General features: G+C 36.7%; 1 protein-coding gene across 1 annotated transcript; it reads left to right on the top strand.

Annotated features, from left to right (window-relative positions):
* Window positions 1-777: 777 nt before the first annotated feature.
* Window positions 778-17,996, top strand: LOC112039239 (beta-amylase 8). The gene is given in 11 exon segments (XM_024072095.2): window positions 778-1,241; window positions 2,329-2,583; window positions 3,371-3,451; window positions 3,662-3,865; window positions 5,685-5,879; window positions 7,160-7,324; window positions 8,245-8,505; window positions 16,123-16,335; window positions 16,541-16,739; window positions 16,742-16,759; window positions 17,621-17,996. Coding segments are annotated over 11 exon segments (2,019 nt in total). The 5' UTR covers window positions 778-842; the 3' UTR covers window positions 17,650-17,996.
* The last annotated feature ends 1,393 nt before the right edge of the window (window positions 17,997-19,389 follow it).

The following is a 19,389-nucleotide window of genomic DNA, read 5'->3' as shown; positions in this document are numbered from 1 at the left end:
AACTCAGTTTATAAACAAATATATCTAAAATTTTTAAATTTTTTTATTTTATATATATAATATATTTAAATATATATTAAAAGAACTAAAGGATTTTTATATTATATGATAGTAAAAATTGAGGAAGTGCACTACAACTAATTTTTTATAAAATTTATTAAATATAATAATATATTTTAAACATATATTTAAATATGAGTGGATCAGGTCGGGTTTTAGCGGGTTTGTAATTTCATGACCAAAACTCAACCCGACCCGTTACAATTTTTTTTTTTTTTTGTAACCCATCTAACCCACCAATCCCTAAAAACCGACACAATCCAGCGGGTTGGATTGGATTAGATTAGGTTTGGCGGGTGACAGGTTTTTTGCACACCCTAGCATGATGGATTTTATTAAAAAATAACTAAATCCCTCAAACTATTTTATTAGTAATGCAAGATTTGAAACTATTTTCGTTTCTAACAATTCGAGTCTAGAGGACTCGATTTTGCCATTTGAAAAATGCACTTGAAAATCGAGTGTTTCACACTCAAGTTGAAACTCGAGTGTCTCACACTCGATTTTCAACTGCATTTTCAAAGGGCAAATCGAGTCTTCTAAACTTGAATTATTAGAAATCAAATATGTTTGAAACATTACCCACTAAATAGAATTTGGGTTTTATAGTTATTAAAAAAAAAAAAAAAATCCTAGCATAATCTATCTAAACTTTTTTTTTTTTTTTTTGAAAAGAAACGATAGAGATGATCTATCTAAACTTAACAAATAGTAACAACTGACAACTAAAAACCACTCGCCACACAGTGCTCGCTACTACTACCACAAAAAAATACCCCACCATGGACGAAGACGATACCATTACCACCACCACCACCCCCAACTTGGTAGTACCAAACCCGCAGGCCCAAACCCAGACACGCCGGCCACGTGGATTCGCCGCCGTAGCGGCCGGAGGCGCGTCGGGAAACAAGGGAAAAAAGGAGAGGGAGAAGGAGAAAGAGAGAACAAAGCTCAGAGAGCGACACCGCCGCGCCATTACAAGCCGCATGCTTGCCGGTCTCAGGCAGTACGGTAATTTCCCACTCCCGGCGCGTGCCGACATGAACGACGTACTCGCCGCGCTGGCGCGTGAGGCCGGGTGGGTCGTCGAGGCCGACGGGACCACGTATCGACAATCGCCGCCCACGCCCGCACCCGCACCCGCACCCGCTCCTTCCCAATCCCAATTGCCGCAATTGGTAATTATCGATCGATACAAAATTAGGCGATAATTTGAAATTCAATTTTGATTGTAATTGTGTTTTGAAATTTTATATAATGTGTATGATTAATGTTTAGAAATTGGCTTTTATCTCTGTTTGGTTGCTGAGAAAGTGAATGAAAGAGGGAAAAATTGAGCTTTAAGTGTTATGGAATTTTTTTTTTCTATGCTTATAAAGTGAATGGAAAGAGATGGGAAAAAAATTGAGCTTTGAAAGTAATGGAATATATATATATATATAAAACCACTATTTAGTCAGTTAGTTAGATAGTTAGGAATTGGCTTTATGTTTGTTTGGTTGCTGAGAAAGCGAGGGAAAAAAAATTTGTGCTTTGAATTTCATTGAAAAAAAAACCCTACTTAGTCATTCAGTTAGTTAGTTAGTTAGAAATTGGCTGTACTTCTGTTTGGTTGCCGAGAAAGTGAAGGAAAAGAGAAAAAAAAATTGATCTTTTCATGTTGTGGGAAAGAAAAAAAAAAAAAAAACTCTATTTAGTCAGTCAGTTAGTTAAAAATAGGCTTTGTCTATGTTTGGTTATTGAGAAAGTGAATGAAAAGAAAGAAAAAATTTAACTTTGAATGTTATGGAAAAAAAGACAAACCTCTATTTTAGTAAGTTTAGTTGGTTTGTATGTTGAGGTAACTCGTTCTCGTTCAGTTCTTATATAAGTAGAATTTGAACTGGTTTTATTTGGGGGTCACTCTATGGTTCCACACATGCCTATTGTATTCAGTTAGAATTAGTTAATTTGTTAGTGATATTTTCTTGGGCTATCTCTTATATATATATATATATATATGTATAAGAGTGTTTAGTTATGTAATTTAGGCATATCAATAATACAAGAAGTTTATTTATCACACTCTGTTTTTGGACAATTGGAAAATTTTTGTTGCACACTTGATGATGTACACCCCTGTACACACAATCTACACACTTTCATACAAGGTGTCCGAATGTTTCGAGAATGTTTACATTTAACACATGATGTGTACGGAGAGTAAGTAAGGGAGTGAGACAATCAAAGCCCTATATAATTATGCAATTGCGTATGCATTGACAGGCAGCGGCATTTCCGGTTGAGAGTCCGCTATCTGCTACTGCTTCGGCTATGAGTTTGACACATTGTTCTGTCAAACAAACAACAATAGAGTGTTCACCGTCACTTCTTGGAATTGATGACAGCTTGTCACCAGCTTCTCTTGATTCATCTGTTGTAATAGGAGAGAGAGACAGAGAGATGGATACCAAATATACCACTGCAGCCTCAGCCTCTGCTAGCCCCCTCAATTCGACTTCGGTCCAATGCGGTATAGAGGTAGACCCTCATCACTTTCATTTCATTTACCAATTTATCGATATGAATGCTACCTTGCAAACAGGGTTATCAACATGTCTTTCATTCAAAAATTTGTTCTACTTTTGTTGGCAATGTCACTTATTAATTTTTATTTCTTTATTATTATTGCTGTTGTTGTTGTTGTAAATCATGGTGATAAGGTTGACCTCTAGGTGAAAGTGGGTTGTTTTAATATTTCCTTTATGGGCAAATACCTACATCTACATATGCGTGTAGGAGGGTGGGGTGTGATGCAAGAAATGCAAAGAAAATTAATTTACTTTAGTTTTTTCTAATTTTATAAGTCAATTGTTTTTTACTATTGGTCTATTGATTATTCTAAATGATTAGTATTTATTTAATCCCTTAGAGAAAGATTATCTTTGTAATGCAATATTTAGGCACACTATTGTACTCCGATGGAGATTGTTTACAGTTTGCTTTGATAATCAAAAAATTTGTTGGAGTTTCTTCTCTTAGTAGCTGCTGATTCTAGGTGACCCTACGTGCTGATTCTAGGTGATCCTATGTGCAAATTCCTAGGTTTTAGTTTGCTTGGCTTGAGCATGCCATTCCAAACAAGTGGTGGCTGACTATTAGATTATTATTCTTTTTTTNTATGTATTTGTGTGCACGTGTCACAATATTTTTGGTTCATTGGTCACACACGAGACATTTGTTATCTGATATAATTGTCTGGGTAGCTTCATTGTTGTTTGAAGCTGTCAAGTGAGAAAATATCTGATCAGGTGGTTTATTGGTGCAGCTTATTCAAGATATTCATTCTGGGGAGCATGGGAATGATTTTACAAGCACTCCATATGTCCCTGTTTATGTAAAGCTTCCGGTAGGTGTTTTTCATTTTCTGCTTTATAATATTTTGTATTGAGATTAATCTTTTGACAAGTGCTTAAATATCTGCTTGCTTTCTTTTTCATATTTTAATTTTGTTTTTATACATTTTTCTTCTGTGCTTACAAATTATATCATGTGTACTCTATTTTCAGATTTTGTAATTGTTTCTATGAATTGTAAAATCCTTAGACTTCTGTGGCAGACTGGTGTTATCAACAATTTCTGCCAGTTGATTGATCCTGAAGGAGTTAGACAGGAGCTTAGTCATTTGAAGTCTTTAAATGTAGATGGTGTTGTTATTGATTGTTGGTGGGGTATTGTTGAAGGCTGGAGTCCACAGAAATACGTATGGTCTGGCTATAGGGAGCTCTTTAACATCATCCAGGAATTCAAGCTGAATTTGCAGGTAGACTCTGAGGATTTAATTGAGTTATGTATATGGTATTTGGCATAGGTTCAAATATTTTAAACATGTGCATAAACATGTCCAATATAATATGTATATGTTGGTGAATTTTACCATATCTAGATTCATAGGATGTCACCCATGTGTATATGTTGGTGAATTTTACTTATTTATTTATTTTTATGCTGGCCATCAATAGATTAAGTACCCCTTATTTGAAAAATAACAAAGTAAAGAGAATAAAATAAAAATGTTGTTTATACTTATCAAAAATAAATAAAAATGTTGTATGTACAAATTGATCTTGCATTTTTTTTTTCTCTCACTTGCAATGCCACTTATCATTTAAATATAAAAAAAGATATGACCCATTCTACTAATTCAAGTAAATATGAAAGACACCCCCCCCCCCCCCCCCCAAAAAAAAATCTTTGTTGTTTGTAGTTTAAGTTGAATGGTTTGGATCTATACAATTTCGCACTATATGTTCCTCTATTGTTAACAGGAAAGCCTATTGGCGGATTCATGTGTAGGATTGAAATTGTCAAATAAATCTAAACATAAAATCAAATCTTCCCAGTTTATATGAAGAAATGATACACATCACATAAGAACCATCACAAATACACACATGCACATATAAATATGTTATGTAATGTATAAAACTAGTGATCACTTCTCTTTCAAAAGAATGGATTTGTGTCATATATTTATTTATTTATTTATTTTAATATATAACTAGTTTTTGTAAGGCGGTGCTTCCTTACAGAATAATTTAGTTTTGATCAAAGTGTGACCATCTTTGATGAGATAGACCTACCAAAAGTTGAAAACATTTTGGAAAAGTTTAAGTCACTCGTGTTCTCGTGTCATCTACCAATTTGGTGAGTCAAATAATGAGAGAGGAACCCATTCTGTTCATGACTTTAATAGAATTTCATGTGTAGATGTTGATTAACTGAACATTTTGTTGAAGATGTTGTAGATCACATCAACCACAATTTGCTGAAAGAAATTTTAGTCACTATGTAGAAGAGTTTCATTCTGTCGACACGTCTTCTAACTTGTTTGACATTAGTCTTGCAAAAGTCTAAGTGTATAGGCTCTTCATGCTTGCTTTATCATTTACTAGATATATATTTTTTTGAATATCTTTTTCAATGTTTCCAAACATTTCTTAGTGTCTGATTTTTTGCATTCTATAAAGTTGCATTTCTGAAATTTTCGAATTGTATATTTTTCTTTTGATGGATGTCATGGCAGACTCTAACATATTCATAGTGTATCATGTCTTGGGTCCTAGTGAAAGTCATTCTACTGTGGATAAATTGAGTCCCCTCTCATATTATTCATTTATTTGTAACTGCATTTTTATAATTCTTTAGGATTTTTTTTTATAAGTAAATTGAAGTTTGTCTTTTTTATTTATTCATAGGTACGATAGGATTTGAGGTAGTCCCTTATCAATAAAACATATTGCTTGTAAAAAAAAAAAAAAATTAAAAATAACGCAGTACTCCCTGAGAACCTACCTTTACACTGTTGTGTGTCTGTTTATTGGTCTCTCAAGTTTCGGTGTATTCTTGAACCCGACCAAGTATAGGAGCTCAAAGTGCATTGCTACCTAAAATTTTCATGTTAAAATTTCTAATTCATGATTCTTTTCTAATCGGTGAGAATGTAGGGTTATTATGGAAACATTATTATGACTGATTTTTATAGGTAAGGGTTTCTCTAATTGACAGTTTGTCTTTTTAAGAGAATGCATATTACTCATTGTTGTTGAATAATTTTTAAAATATCTTATAAAATTCCGAAGGTTGTGATGGCATTTCATGAGTATGGAGGAAATGACTCTGGTGACACATTGATTGCCCTTCCACAATGGGTTATGGAGATTGGAAAAGACAACCCGGATATATTCTTCACAGATCGTGAAGGTAGGAGGAATCCTGAATGTCTATCATGGGGCATTGATAAAGAACGAGTTCTAAAAGGAAGAACTGCCATTGAGGTATTTATTGAATTGATAAAGTTGTCTTTCTTTACTATTGAAAATGAAGCTTTAACAAATTTGTGTAATTTTATTTTATTGAACTTCTACTAAGACATTGTTGCCTGCTTTCTCTTGTTAATGTTCATTTTTTTTTTTTCCATGTTAGGGTCCGTTTGTTTTGGCTTCAAACCATTTCAGGAAATCATTTTCCGTAAAACCATGTATTTGGTTGTGCATGGAAAATTGCATTTTCCGAAAAACTATTTCCTTTGACCGTAAAAAGATGGCTTTGACCCGGAAATGATATTACATTTCTATTTTCACTTCAAATCATTTCCAGACCGAGCCTCATATGCAGAGAGAGAGAGAGAGAGAGAGAGAGAGAGAGAAATGGTGAACGAACCACAGACCGAGCTCCAGTCCGACGAAGAGAGTGAGATCGAGCTCACGCCATTGAGCTTAGACCACCGCCCCAAGCCTAGACGCACCGTCGAGCTCGCACCGGCGAGATCGAGCCGCGAGATCACTACTGCCTCTAGATCGAACCACCACCCACCGATCTACAACCCACCACCTACCCCTGTCGTTGCTACTGCCTCTAGATCGAACCACTGATCTCGTCGCCCAAAGCCCCAAGCTCAAACCGCCATTACCGATTTGGCCGCCACCGTCCTCCAGGCCAAATTGGATCTCTCTCTTTCCCGATCTATCTCTCAATCTTTCTCTCTTTGATCTCTGATTTTTTTGTTGTTGTTGTGGTGGTGGTGTGGGTGGTGGTGTTTTGGTGGTTTTTGTGTTGTGTGGTGCTGGTGTGTGGGTGGTGGTGGATTCTCTGTGGGTGCCGGTGGATTTTTGTAGAACACCGTAGAAATGTTTTAACGAACCAAACACCAGAATTGATTTTTCGTAAAACGAATTCTGAGGCAGCCAAGCAGCCTGAATACATTTTCCTTTCTCGAAAATAGCATTTCTGGAAAATATTTTACATGAACCAAACACAGCCTTAGTTATCACAAAATGGTTCTTCATAACATGAGTCTTTTATGCATAGGACCTGATGTTCTCAGTTGGAACTCATTTATGCTTTTTGTTGCTCATTAGTAGTCTCGCATTTATGCTTATGTCTATTGTAAATGTTTGTCTTTTTTTTTTTTGTTCAAGTTAGTTAATCTCAAAATGGTTCTTCATAACAAGTCTTTTATGCATAGGACCAGTTGTTCTTAGTTGAAAGTTAAAACTCATTTATGCTTATGTCTTTTGGATTTTTGTTACTCATCAGCAGTCTCAAATATGTGCAGGTCTATTTTGATTTCATGAGAAGCTTCCGGACAGAATTTGATGACTTGTTTGCAGAGGGTCAAATTTCTGCTGTAGAGATCGGACTCGGGGCATCTGGGGAGCTGAAGTATCCTTCTTTTTCTGAAAGGATGGGATGGAGGTATCCTGGTATTGGTGAATTTCAGGTATCTAGTAAACCTAACTGCTCCATATATATCTATGTATATGCACACCTTCAGTTTTATTTATTGTAACTCTATAGTCGACGTTTTCTTCTGTATATTGTGAGTTTTTATTTTTAAATGGAATAAGAATGCATTAACATCTTCCCATTGCCCTGAAATCCTAGTTCTTTTTAATGTATGGAAAAGAAATGCCCTAGGCCATACTGCCATCCATTGGGTCATCATTTTATAAGGGTTTGTTTCAGAACCGTTAGTATTGATATATGTGCACACCAATTACCTTTAGGTCAAATGCATTTCCAGGTGTTTTCAATGGAGACGTCCAGGGTTTGGAGCCCCCCTCCCCCACTTAAAATGTATCAAAACAAGTATTGATATATGTACACAAATAATATGATGCCCCTAATCTTTCTATCTTTGACATGGTCCTACTTTACATTGTTATTTTCCAAACTGAAATTTTCACAATATATACATGCAACATAACATGAATGCATACTTACATCACAAAAGCACACACACTGACAGAAAAATACAGACATGCTAATATTTGCATGGAATACCAAATACATGTTATTGTTTAGAAAACTAATCTTATGATTGGGAAATTTTTGCCTTACCTATCATCTATCAGTTAGCAAGGCCATGAGATATTAATCAATTACATGATATAGTAATCTTATGATTGGGAAATTCTATACATGTTTATATTGCACATTGGTTTTGCAGCAAAAGCTTGCATGACTACTTATTTGAAATTTGAAATTATGCTCATTATAATTGTATTGAACTTCTGTATGTACATGTTTATGTCTAATCTCATTGATTTTTCAACAAAAACCGTGCATTGCTTGTTATTTCAAAATTAAAACTGTGCTCATTATAATTCCTTCCACTTATATTGATTGCATTTATGGTAGTGCTATGATAAGTATCTACAACAAAGTCTGTGCAGAGCATCTAAAATGCGGGGGCACTCATTCTGGGGTAAGTGTCCTGATAATGCTGGTCAATACAATTCTAGGCCACATGAAACTGGGTTCTTTTGCGAACGAGGTGATTATGATAGCTACTATGGCCGCTTTTTCCTCCATTGGTATGCACAGACATTAATAGACCATGCAGATAACGTTTTGTCTCTTGCAAGCCTTGCGTTTGATGAAATAAAAATAATTATTAAGGTAAGCATTGGTGCATCTCAATACATCTATCCAATATTTAGTATGTTAAGTTGTATTTTCATCTCTCTGTATGACTTGCTCAAGTCACTAAATTCTGTTGGTGTGCCTTATACAAATTATAACTAATAATCGTTTTAGAGATGCCATTGAAAGTCAAAAGAAAAATCCATAGTATTTTGCTGACATTTCAGGCACTGCCTATCTTTTCACGCCAACCTCTGTAGATCACAGTTCCTCTCTGAATTAACCTCCATAGCCACTATCACTTTCATTGCCTCCAAAACAAGTCTACCTGTGCTTGAATTTTGGCTGAATTACTGAACTTAGTTTAGGGAGTATATTTGATTTTTAAATTTGGTTCTGGTGGATGAATTGCATCCTGATCATTTCAGTCATTCAGTTGGTCTTGTTTTATGATTTGGCTACTTGTTAGAGTTAGTTCATATTATTTTTTTTAATCACATTGATTTACATTGGCACTCTTGTAATCATGCCATAAACCCCTATATAAATATGTGCTAGGGTGAGGGATTGACTTATGTAGCCTTACACCTTTTTCTCAAATCTGTTTCTCCCTCTCCATTCTTCTTTTCTCCTTTTCTCTCTTTAACCATATCTAATTTTACAACTCAACTGTTCTCTCTGATTTAATATTCAGGAACTTGCACTCACATGATGCACCTACATTGTGCAATTTGAACTAGCCACATCCTTTAAGAATGAAGAAGATTCCTTTTTTTTTTTTTTGTCCTGAAAATTCTGTCTAATGTTAAAAACCAAAATAATGATATTCATAATTTTATTGCAATAGTCTTTTTATCAATTGTTTTACGTGATATAGCCCTTTGTCTTGAGAGACTACAACGAGACTTCCTGTGGAGCGGGTTGGGGGAGGAGTCTAAGCTACTCTTGTTTGGTTGGGATAAAATATGTTTGCCTTATCAAAATGGTGGGCTGGCTGTAAGAAAGCTCAAAATTTTTAATGAGGCACTATTGTTTAAGTGGTTGTGGAGGCCAACTAGAGAGGGACTCGTTTTGGAGGCAAGTGGTGGATCTGAAGTATGGCTGTATGGGAGGTGGTTGGTGTACAAAACCAGCCACTGGGACATATGGGGTGAGCCTATGGAAATTCATCCAGCTGGGGTGGATTAAATTTTCTCAATTTATTAAATTCAGGGTGGGTGATGGTACAAGAGTAAAGTTTTTGTTGGATGTGTGGTGTGATGATACTTCTCTTAAGGAGGAGTCTTTTCCGGAATTATATTGTATTGCTCAGAATAAGGAAGCTCTTGTATCAGATCATATGAAGTTAATGAATGGTTCGATTTCCTGGCAATAAAATTTTATTAGGCAGTTCAGGATTGGCAATTGGAATCTCTTATGGTTTTCCTGGATCTTTTATATTCTAGTGAAGTGACTGAGGTTTGTTCTTTTTATAATATGTTAGCACCCTTCTGTGGTGTTCAATTCCCTTGGGAAAATATTTGGAAGCCAAAGTCCACTCTAAAGTGTCTTTCTTCCTCTGGGTGGCTTCTATATGGAACATTCTAACAGCGGAAAATTTGAGGAAGGATAATATTATCCTGGTTAGTTGGGTGTTGCATGTGTAAGAGGGATGAGGAAATGGTAGATCATTTGTTAATGCATTGTACCTTGGCTAGAGAAATGTGGGATTTTTTTTGGCCCTGTTTGGGATATATTGGGTGATGCCTAGTAGGGTTATTGATTTATTAGCTTGTTGGCAAGGTGGTTTTGGGCGTCATCAGTGTGTTGAAATTTGAAAGGCTATTCCTTGTTGTTTGATGTGGTATTTGGAGGGAAAGAAATACGAAGAGCTTTGATGAGTGCGAGAGGACTATGATAGAGCTGAAAGCTTTCTTTACAAAGACACTTCTTGAGTGGATGTCAGCCTCAGGGGTGTTTTCTTTTGCTAGTTTAGTTGATCTTGTTGATTTTTGTAGTTTTAGAGCTTTACCATGATGCTCTGTTAGTATATTATTCCAGTGTACTTGCAGATAATTTTATTAATAAAGTTTTCTTTATTACCTATCCAAAAAAAAAGTACTTTTTCACTCCTAATGTAAAAGTTAATTGGTAACAAATTAGAAGTGCATGGGAAAATATGGAAAGCTTGTGCTGTTGACATGTTGTGTAACCTATCTCCTCCTTAATCACCACCAGACCACTATTGATTTCCTAGGTTGCACTGACATGCCATTTTTGGCGAAGTACTTGTCGGACCCCGGAACCAGTAAGACTCGCCGGACTTCGGTGTCCGAGTAGTGTCTCTCTCTCTCTCTCTCTCCTTTTTTTCCTCGCTTCTTCGACACAACGCCGATGTGTCCAACATGCTAGCAGTGAAAAAAAGAAAATCACAGATTTTGACTGATGGACTTACCAATACCATTGATTTTATGATTTACCCTAAAACAAAAAAGTTGAAACCCAATCTCAAGTTCTCACTTCTCAACCCTCCCTGTGACCTCTGACCTCTGCCCTTTGTCCCTTGCCGGAGCTAGATCGGGCCGATTGGCGAGTCGGTGAGCCCCATAGATGTCAACGTTGTGCCCTGTCCCTTCCGATCTCTCTCTCTCTCAGCATGGACAACAGGTCCGACCTCGTCTCTTCTCTCTCTCTTTTATTTTTTATTTTTTAGATATTTGGGTGAATGGGTGTACTGTTACTCACTTATAAGTTATATCGCCTTTTTTTTTAGATTTTATAGTCCCACTCTCACTGTCACTGTGTTATACTTTTTATTATGAATTTTTTGTTTTTAGTTTGATGTTGAATGTAGCCTATTTAAACTTTTGGTTTTTAGTTTACTTATTTGTAGTTCTTACATAATTTAAATTCTAGACATAAACATATTTTATGTCTAAAAATATTAAAAAATATGCCTAAATATAAAATTTAATTAATTATTTAATTGCCATACCCATGCCGTATTGTACCCTTATTTTTCAAAAATTGCCGTACCTCCGTATCCATTCCCGTGGCCGTGTCGGTGCAACTTATCTGATTTCTTTGTCAAAAATTGATTCAAACCACCACCAAACAGCCTCTGCAATCATTATGCCATATGTCTTTTTAAAGTTATAATTTATTATGGGCAAAACTTAGGTATAGTAACTTAGGCGTGGTTCCTTAAATTCTCCAATTACATCACTAAATGCGGTCAATTTATACATGTCAGCAAACAGTGTTAACCTCGTTTTTAACCCTTGCCTGATTAAAAAAAAAAAAAAAAAAACCAACCAGGCACTGTCACTCTCAAACCTCAACCTCCTCCTCCTTCCCTCACAACCTCTCTAAGCTCCACCACCCTGTCACTGACATCCTCTCCCTCTCCGGAAACGTCTCCGGTGTCCCCTTGAAGACCAAAACCCTATCAACCCAAAATTTCCAACACTGCTAAATCCAATCCAAAAAAAATAAAAGGTAAGGAAAACCTAGAAGCAGATGAATCCAGTACAATACCTTAATCAATTCACTGAAATCCAACCCATGAAAAGCAAAACCCAGAAGTGAGAAATTTTGACACAATCAGAAGACTGGTGTTGGTGAGCGGTGGAGGGGAGAGAAGTGTTGGGATTGATCCAGGTGAGGCCTAGTGGGTGGTGGGTTGGTGATGCCTCCATGCCATTGGAGGACGGAAGCCAAGGTTTGTGAGTGCAAGAGGAAGGAGGTTTAGCGTTGTCGGGGTTGTGGTGGATGTCAATCTTGAGATCTTGTACTGCCTGGGAACTCGCCTGAGAGGGAGAGGAAGTTGGCGGCGGTGTTGCAGAGGTTGGGAGGGAAGGAGGAGGAGGAGTGACATCTGGCTGGGTTTTGCTCTTTTTTTTTTTTTTTTTCAATCAGATGATTCAGACCTAAAAATTTGTTAGGGTTTAAGTTGAGGTTAACACTGTTTATGCTTATGTATATATTGACCATGTGTTGTGATGTAATTGGGGAACCTAAGGAACCACACCTAAGGTATTGTACCTAAGTTTTGCCCATTTATTATTTTCTAAATAATTTTTATGTTGAAATTTAGAATGAATGGGAAACTGAGCATGTTCTACTAATAGGTTGGTCCAATATCAGTCTTTGATACTATACGATTAACTTAATATGAATACTGTGGTGGAAATGGCTGAGTGGTTCTTTGATGGAAAAGTATGTTGGAAGCAAGGTGGAGCAAGAGAAATGGGGTTGGTGGATGCTTAAAGATGATGATAGGTGGTTGTGGCTGGGTCTTTGCAGACATGATGCTGCTCTTTTGAATAGAACCCCTAACCCATTCAAACTCCAATTGATACACCAGAGTACAAAAAATTGAAGCTTTGACATCATATAAAAACGTTTAAATCTCACTCAAGACAGTGCTACAAAGGAGATTCTAGGTACAGCTGTCTATGTTTTATTTTGGGGGGGGGGGGGGGAAGAGAGAGGGAGCGAGATTTTTTTCTATTGCAAGAGAAAGAAAAAACAAGTGAGCACCTTTGCGTGTTAATTTGGTTCTTCTGCTGGCATATTTGTGCAGAACCACCATAAATCACAAGAAACAGTTTAACGGAACTTCCTTCAAATAAACTAGCATTGACCAACTGATTTTTTTTTTTTTTTTTTTTTTTTTTTTTTTTTTTTTTTTGGGGTGGGGGTTGCTTTGGGGGGGGGGGGTGCTGAATTTGGTTATACATTGGTTGAGAAAATGAGAGAGCTTCCCTTTTCAGAGAAGTTTGAGGAGCCATTACTTTAAAAAAAAAAAAAAAAATTCAGTTGTATAAAAAAGTGCTCAATGGGGTTTGTACTTTGTAGCTTTATTTTCTTTGCAAACCGTTTTATGTGTTGTTTCAATAAAAAAAAAAAACATTTTTAAGTTTTGACTGCAAGTGATTTATAGTTTTAAGTATAAAATGTGTTATAATTTTATGGAATTTGAATTTGAATTTTATTTTTAAATTTCTCGTTTTACCTTTATAACCTTAATTTTTCTTATTTTTAATTCATCTTCAATTAGACAATAAGGTTATTTTTGGAAGTACAGAAAAGTGCACCCTTAAGAATTCTATTCCTATTTAAAATTGTCATTATTAATTCATTTTCAATCACATCTTTTTGTCTCCACCATTCTACCCTATCCAAAATCCTACTCTTTGTCACCTCCTTAATTAACATGTCATTTTTTACTACTTTTCTAGTATGATATACACGACTTTCATAATTTACTGGATGGGGTTAGATTCGTCCTAACCTGCAATTTGGGCCTGATTGGGTGAATCCAGTCAAATTCTGATTTTGCAGGTCAACCCAGCCGACCAGCTACCTGACTTGATGGTACTAAATTACTATTTAGCTTTCTGATCCCTGGTCCCTAGGATAAATTACTTTCCTAGGGACCATTTAATATACACTTAGTTGTTATCTATTATAATGTTTTTAAAAGTTTTTTAGCTATGACTTTTTGGAATAAATGTACAAATATGTACTTAAATGCTATGGGACCTTTCGATCATCTTATTATAGACACACAGCATATATGCAACAACAAGGCCTTAGTGCCAAAAACTTTTGAGGTCTGTTATAGATCCTCAACGGACTAGTTGGGGTCGACCACTTGTTTTTTTCTTCACCAATTTACCCAATCCCAAATCATACTCTTTGTACCTCCTTAATCAACTTGTCATTTTTTTACTACTTTTATTGTTTTTTAAATATGTCTTACATAATTTACTGAATGGGGTTTGATCCTGCCTAACATGCAATTTAGGCCTAATTAGGCAAATCCAGTGAAATCCTGATTTTACAGTTTAAACCAGGTACCTGACTTGATTGGACCAAATTCCTTTTTATCTTCAGATTTCTTCAATGTTATTTATTTAGTTTTCTGATAAGGAAGATAAGGTTAATTCCCTTGGGACCATTTAAAATACACTTAGTTTTATAGGCTAAAATGCAAAACTCATCCTCTAAGTTTCACTAGAATTCATTTTAATCTTTGAACTTTGCTTTTGTTCATTTCAGCCCTCTAAGTTTCAAGTTTATTCAATTAAAGTCTCTTTGTCAACTTCCGTTAAAATTGTTTTTAAAAAAACTCTAGAAAATATTTTTCAATCATTAATTGAATATTTTTAATCAGAAAAAAATTAAAAATTTGGACAATTAATTGTAACTGTAAGGGCTGGAACCAAGAACAACCAGGGCCCACTCAGAAGGATGGGGCTTGAATTTGCAGGCTCAGTACAATTAAATTTGTTAGAGTATGGGCTTCTTAGGTCCACTTTAAAGCTCATTTTTGGTTAAGTTACTTAACAATAGGAGACAGATAATGGCAGAAAGAGGATGCTGAATTTAGTGACAATGCTTCCTCGGGTATGGCCGAGGATATACTATTCATATAAGGGATTGAGTCACTGATTCAAGAATGCCTTACACAGTATTTCTATTCTTATCTCAATTTTTCGTCCCCTTCTTTAGGGTGTTCTTTGTTCTTATATACCCCTCTAAGATGCTTGTCAGCCCTACACTTGTACCATAAGGAATCCTTCCTTGGATGCTTGTCCCATCGAGGCCTTGTTGGAGGTGGAGGACTGTGCTGCAAGCTGTGGAAACACTGTTTAGGGGTCATTTTCCCATTAATGCGGCCAGCTGAGTTAGTGCAGTGCATTTAATGCGGAGGTGATGAATATCCTCCCCCAGGAACCTTCCTTCTATATACATCTCTTGCTCCTCTTTTTTGGCGTATTGTCCCTTGTCCTCGATGATCCATTAGAAACTCCCAAGGAGCCTCACTCCTCGGGCTCTAGGCATTCTTTCTCTATTGGCACTCTAAAGGCACATCCATTAGATAAATGGGGACCTAACTTCTCTTGGAAGTGCCATTGCCTATTATCTCTCCTCGGGCTCTACCCCACCATAGTAACATTTAACAAAAGTTGATGGAGAGACCTTAATTGAATAAACTTGAAACTTAGAGGATTGAAATGAACGAAAGCAAAGCTAGAAGACTGAAATGAATTTTGGTAAAACATAGAGGGTGAGTTTTGTATTTTAGCCTTTTATCTATTATGAAGTTTTGTAAGTTTTTAGCTATGATAATTTGAAATTAATGTACATGTATGTACTTGAATGCTTTGGGACCTCTCGAACATGGTATATTACAAGCTTCAGTTTTTGCTCCTGCTCCCACTTCCAATCATGCACCAACTCTGTGTTCTTGGGGCTTAGTGTGCTTGTCTTTGTCCCTAGCACACTTAGAAATGAAAAAGAAAAGAAAAGAAAAAAAGAGGACTTTTTATCACCATGGATTTAAAAAAATTGTACATGATTCCTACCAATGGATAGGTTCTGCCTATATACCAATCTTATGGTGGGATGGTGTTTGATTCTGGATGTGGTTCATGCTTGCATTAGTTGAGAATGTGCAGTCTTTTGAGAACTTATAAACTAGGACATAACCATGACTGGAACCAGAACCATTCCAGTTAGGAGGTTGTGTTTAATAATTATGGCCATTTAGTCTTCGAAGTAGATGCTTGGTGATAGTGTTTCTTAATGAATATCTTATACTGGAGTTCATGCACGTTAATAGATAAACTATTATATAAATTTATAAAAGATGCTGATGTGCAGGTTCCTGCAATTCATTGGTGGTACAAGATTGCTAGCCATGCAGCGGAATTAACAGCAGGATTCTATAACCCTACAAACCAAAATGGATACTCTCCAGTTTTTGAGGTCCTGAGAAAACACTCGGTGACATTGAAGTTTGTTTGCTTGAGATTGCAAGTTTCTGGTCTGGAAAATGATGAAGCATTGGCTGACCCAGAAGGTTTGAGTTGGCAGGTGATGGACTAGTTTATTGCCTTTGGACTTCCATTTACTCTATAGGTTACTTATATATAGATGTTTCTTTTGAGGGTTAACACTAGCAGCCTTTGACATACTACCTAGAATTGCATGTTGATGCTGTGCAGGGTTAAATATTTCGGTTTGATGTGGATGGATTAATCTCTTCAGTATAGGTGATAGATGCTGATTTATTTTACAGGTTTTGAACTCGGCCTGGGATCGAGGATTGACTGTAGCTGGTGAGAATGCACTTTCATGTTATGAGAGAGAAGGGTACATGGGAATTGTTGAGATGGCCAAGCCAAGAAATGATCCTGATCGCCGCCATTTTTCATTCTTTGTTTACCAACAGCCAACCCCTTTGGTTCAAGGAACAATTTGCTTCTCAGAGTTGGATTACTCATTAAATCCATGCATGGTAAGGATTCTTAGAGTTAAATCTGATTTGCTCTAAATATTTTGTAGGATTGTTTGGACAAATCATGACAAAAACTTATTCCATTATATGCTTTGCATCACCAATGAACTCTAGCACAAATGATAATTCCTTCTCCCATAAGAATGAGCAGGAGGTTGAGGTTGTGAGTTCAAAACCTAGTGGGTGCATTTTTTTGTGTATACACACACGCGCGTCATTATCTTCCCTCTTAAATTTGGAATTTAAAATAAACTTTTAATGTTTCCTTCCTTTAATCTCTCAATCTTCTATTTATTATTACGAACAGATTAATTTCAATTGTTCTGATTTAATTCATTTGTATTGTTTGTAATGCAATTTAGGATATAATGTAGTCTTTTCCTGTGTTTATAGGACATCTTTGAAGATTTGAAAATTTCCCCTTAAAGAGTTAATGCCAGCTGAGTATTAGAGGGGGGGGGGGGGGGTGGGGGGGTATTTTTTTACATGAAGCACTTTCTTTTAACCTATGACACCCAAGTATGTCATGGGAGGTGTCAACTTCAAAGCATGATTATATGTGACATGGGGTTAATTTTCAGACTTCCCTAGTGTTTTTGGGGGAGATGGGGATGCTTATGCATTAATGTTAGTCCCTTCTACACATTTTGATCATGATTCACTTGTCTGCATGTGTATTTTATATGAAATGAGGATACTAGTGAATCTTCGACCCACATCTGCTCTCAGCCCACTCTTTTTCCACTGCCCAATGTGCATAATGCTAAAACTGCAGTCTTATCTTGTTAATTCTCACGAGAATATGGTAATCAATGTTTGACACTTCCCCTTTTAATGTCTTTTGTTGATTATCCTTTGCAGGTGAGATTGCAGGTGATCTACTACCCTGATAAGGTGTGGATCATTTTTTTTCTTTATGAATGATACTACTAAAACAAGCTGGTTTCAACTTGAGGCCATTTAAGGGGACGAGTAGCATGAAGGCTACTGATTTTATGGTGGCTTAAACAACCCGTGCAGTCTAATTACTTGATGTCTTAGATTATTCTATATTATCATTAGACTTATGTCTCTGCTTGCTAAGGCTAGGGCCGAGGTAAATGGGTGTTTAAAAAGTCAGACGTCAAAAGAATTTAATGTTCACTAATTCCAGACATTGTACATAAATAATGTTAATTACTTCGGAAGTTTCATGTATTCATATGAGCAACCACAGCCAAGAAGGCATTGTTGATAAGTCCTAGTTGATGATGTATTAGCACTTGAAGTAGCAAAAGTTAGTGATTTAATAGTAAATTCTTGCAACTGCAATCTTCAATTGACGAGGCTCACTGAATAATTGGAAGCAAGCTGGGTCTAGCCACCTAGAGATAGGTTGTCTGCTTAACCCAAAGAGAATAACGCCATCAGTGAAAAAGGAGTTTCAAGGATAACGAAGATTTGAGTACAAAAAACAGTTCTGCTGCATGTGTTTGCAGGGTAATCTCCCTAGTAATAAAACCAAAAAAGCCTAGGTCTTCGCATTGTTGAGTTTGCCGGGTAATGGCCTTGGGCCTCTCAATATGGTGTTGGGTCGAATTGGGTGCTTTAGTTCCAAGCAGTGGCAACAGGACCTACTATGGTTGATTCTTGTGACTAGACTTGATGCTACACCATGATGGCCTCGTTCGCTTCCTCATTGTGTCTTCCTCACATGATATCATTGTAAGCCTTTTTTTTCCTCCTCTCAGTGATGGATTTTGGACGGTGGTGGTGGGGTGGGGAGGGGAAATGAAGTGGGCAGGCGTCTTTATAGACGAAACTTGGCTCTAAGAGCATTTGCATACGGAATGCTAAATGCCATATCTTGCTTTTATTTGGCATTTGTCCCTCAAAAGCCTCCCACATCTGGAATTGCAAAATCCAACAATTGTAAATTTTTTTTACAATCTTGTTACAGTGCCATTCTACATGTATAATGGCACTGTAGCAAGATTGTATAACTTTAAATAATATTTTATTCTCTCATATGTATTACTTTTCTCTCTCTTTCATTTTTCTTTACATTCCTTTTGCGTGGGTCTTGTTCTGTTCTCTCCTCTCCTTAAACTTGAAACCCTCGTGTGGTGGTGGTAGCGGTAGAGGTAGGCGTGGTCTAGGTTGGTGATCGATGGTGGCGGCATCAGTTGGTCCTGATGGTGGTAGTGTGGATTTGGGTCGGTGTTCAATGGCAACGACGTGGGTCTGGGTCGGTGGTTTTTGGGTGGTTTGTGATGGTGGGTTAATTTGGGTTTGCTTGGTCTGGGTTGATCTGGGTTGTGGGGTGATTTGTAATGGGGTTCGATGGTGTAGGTGTGGGGTTTTGATTTGTGGGAGTGGGGTTTGGGTCGTGGTGGTGCAGTGGCGTCGTGGTTATGGTTGGGTAATGATCTTGCGTGGGGACTTAGTTATGGAGACAATGCCGGTGGAGGCGTGGAGATTAGCTTTTGATGGGTTGCTGATGGTGGATTAGTGGGTATTGATCTTGTGTGGGATTCTTGTGGCAGAGGTGGTGGTGATGGGTGGTTGAGAGAGAACAGTGGGTTTGCTTTGTGGGTTAGGTGGATTGGTGTGTCTTGTTGATGGTGGATCAGTGGGTTTTTTTTTTTTTT

The sequence above is a fragment of the Quercus suber genome, unplaced genomic scaffold (assembly GCF_002906115.3).
Source record: "Quercus suber isolate HL8 unplaced genomic scaffold, Cork oak 2.0 scaffold_963, whole genome shotgun sequence".
NCBI classification, from domain to species: domain Eukaryota; kingdom Viridiplantae; phylum Streptophyta; class Magnoliopsida; order Fagales; family Fagaceae; genus Quercus; species Quercus suber.
Note: the sequence above shows the minus strand (reverse complement) of the source record. Positions and strands in the feature narration are given on the sequence as shown.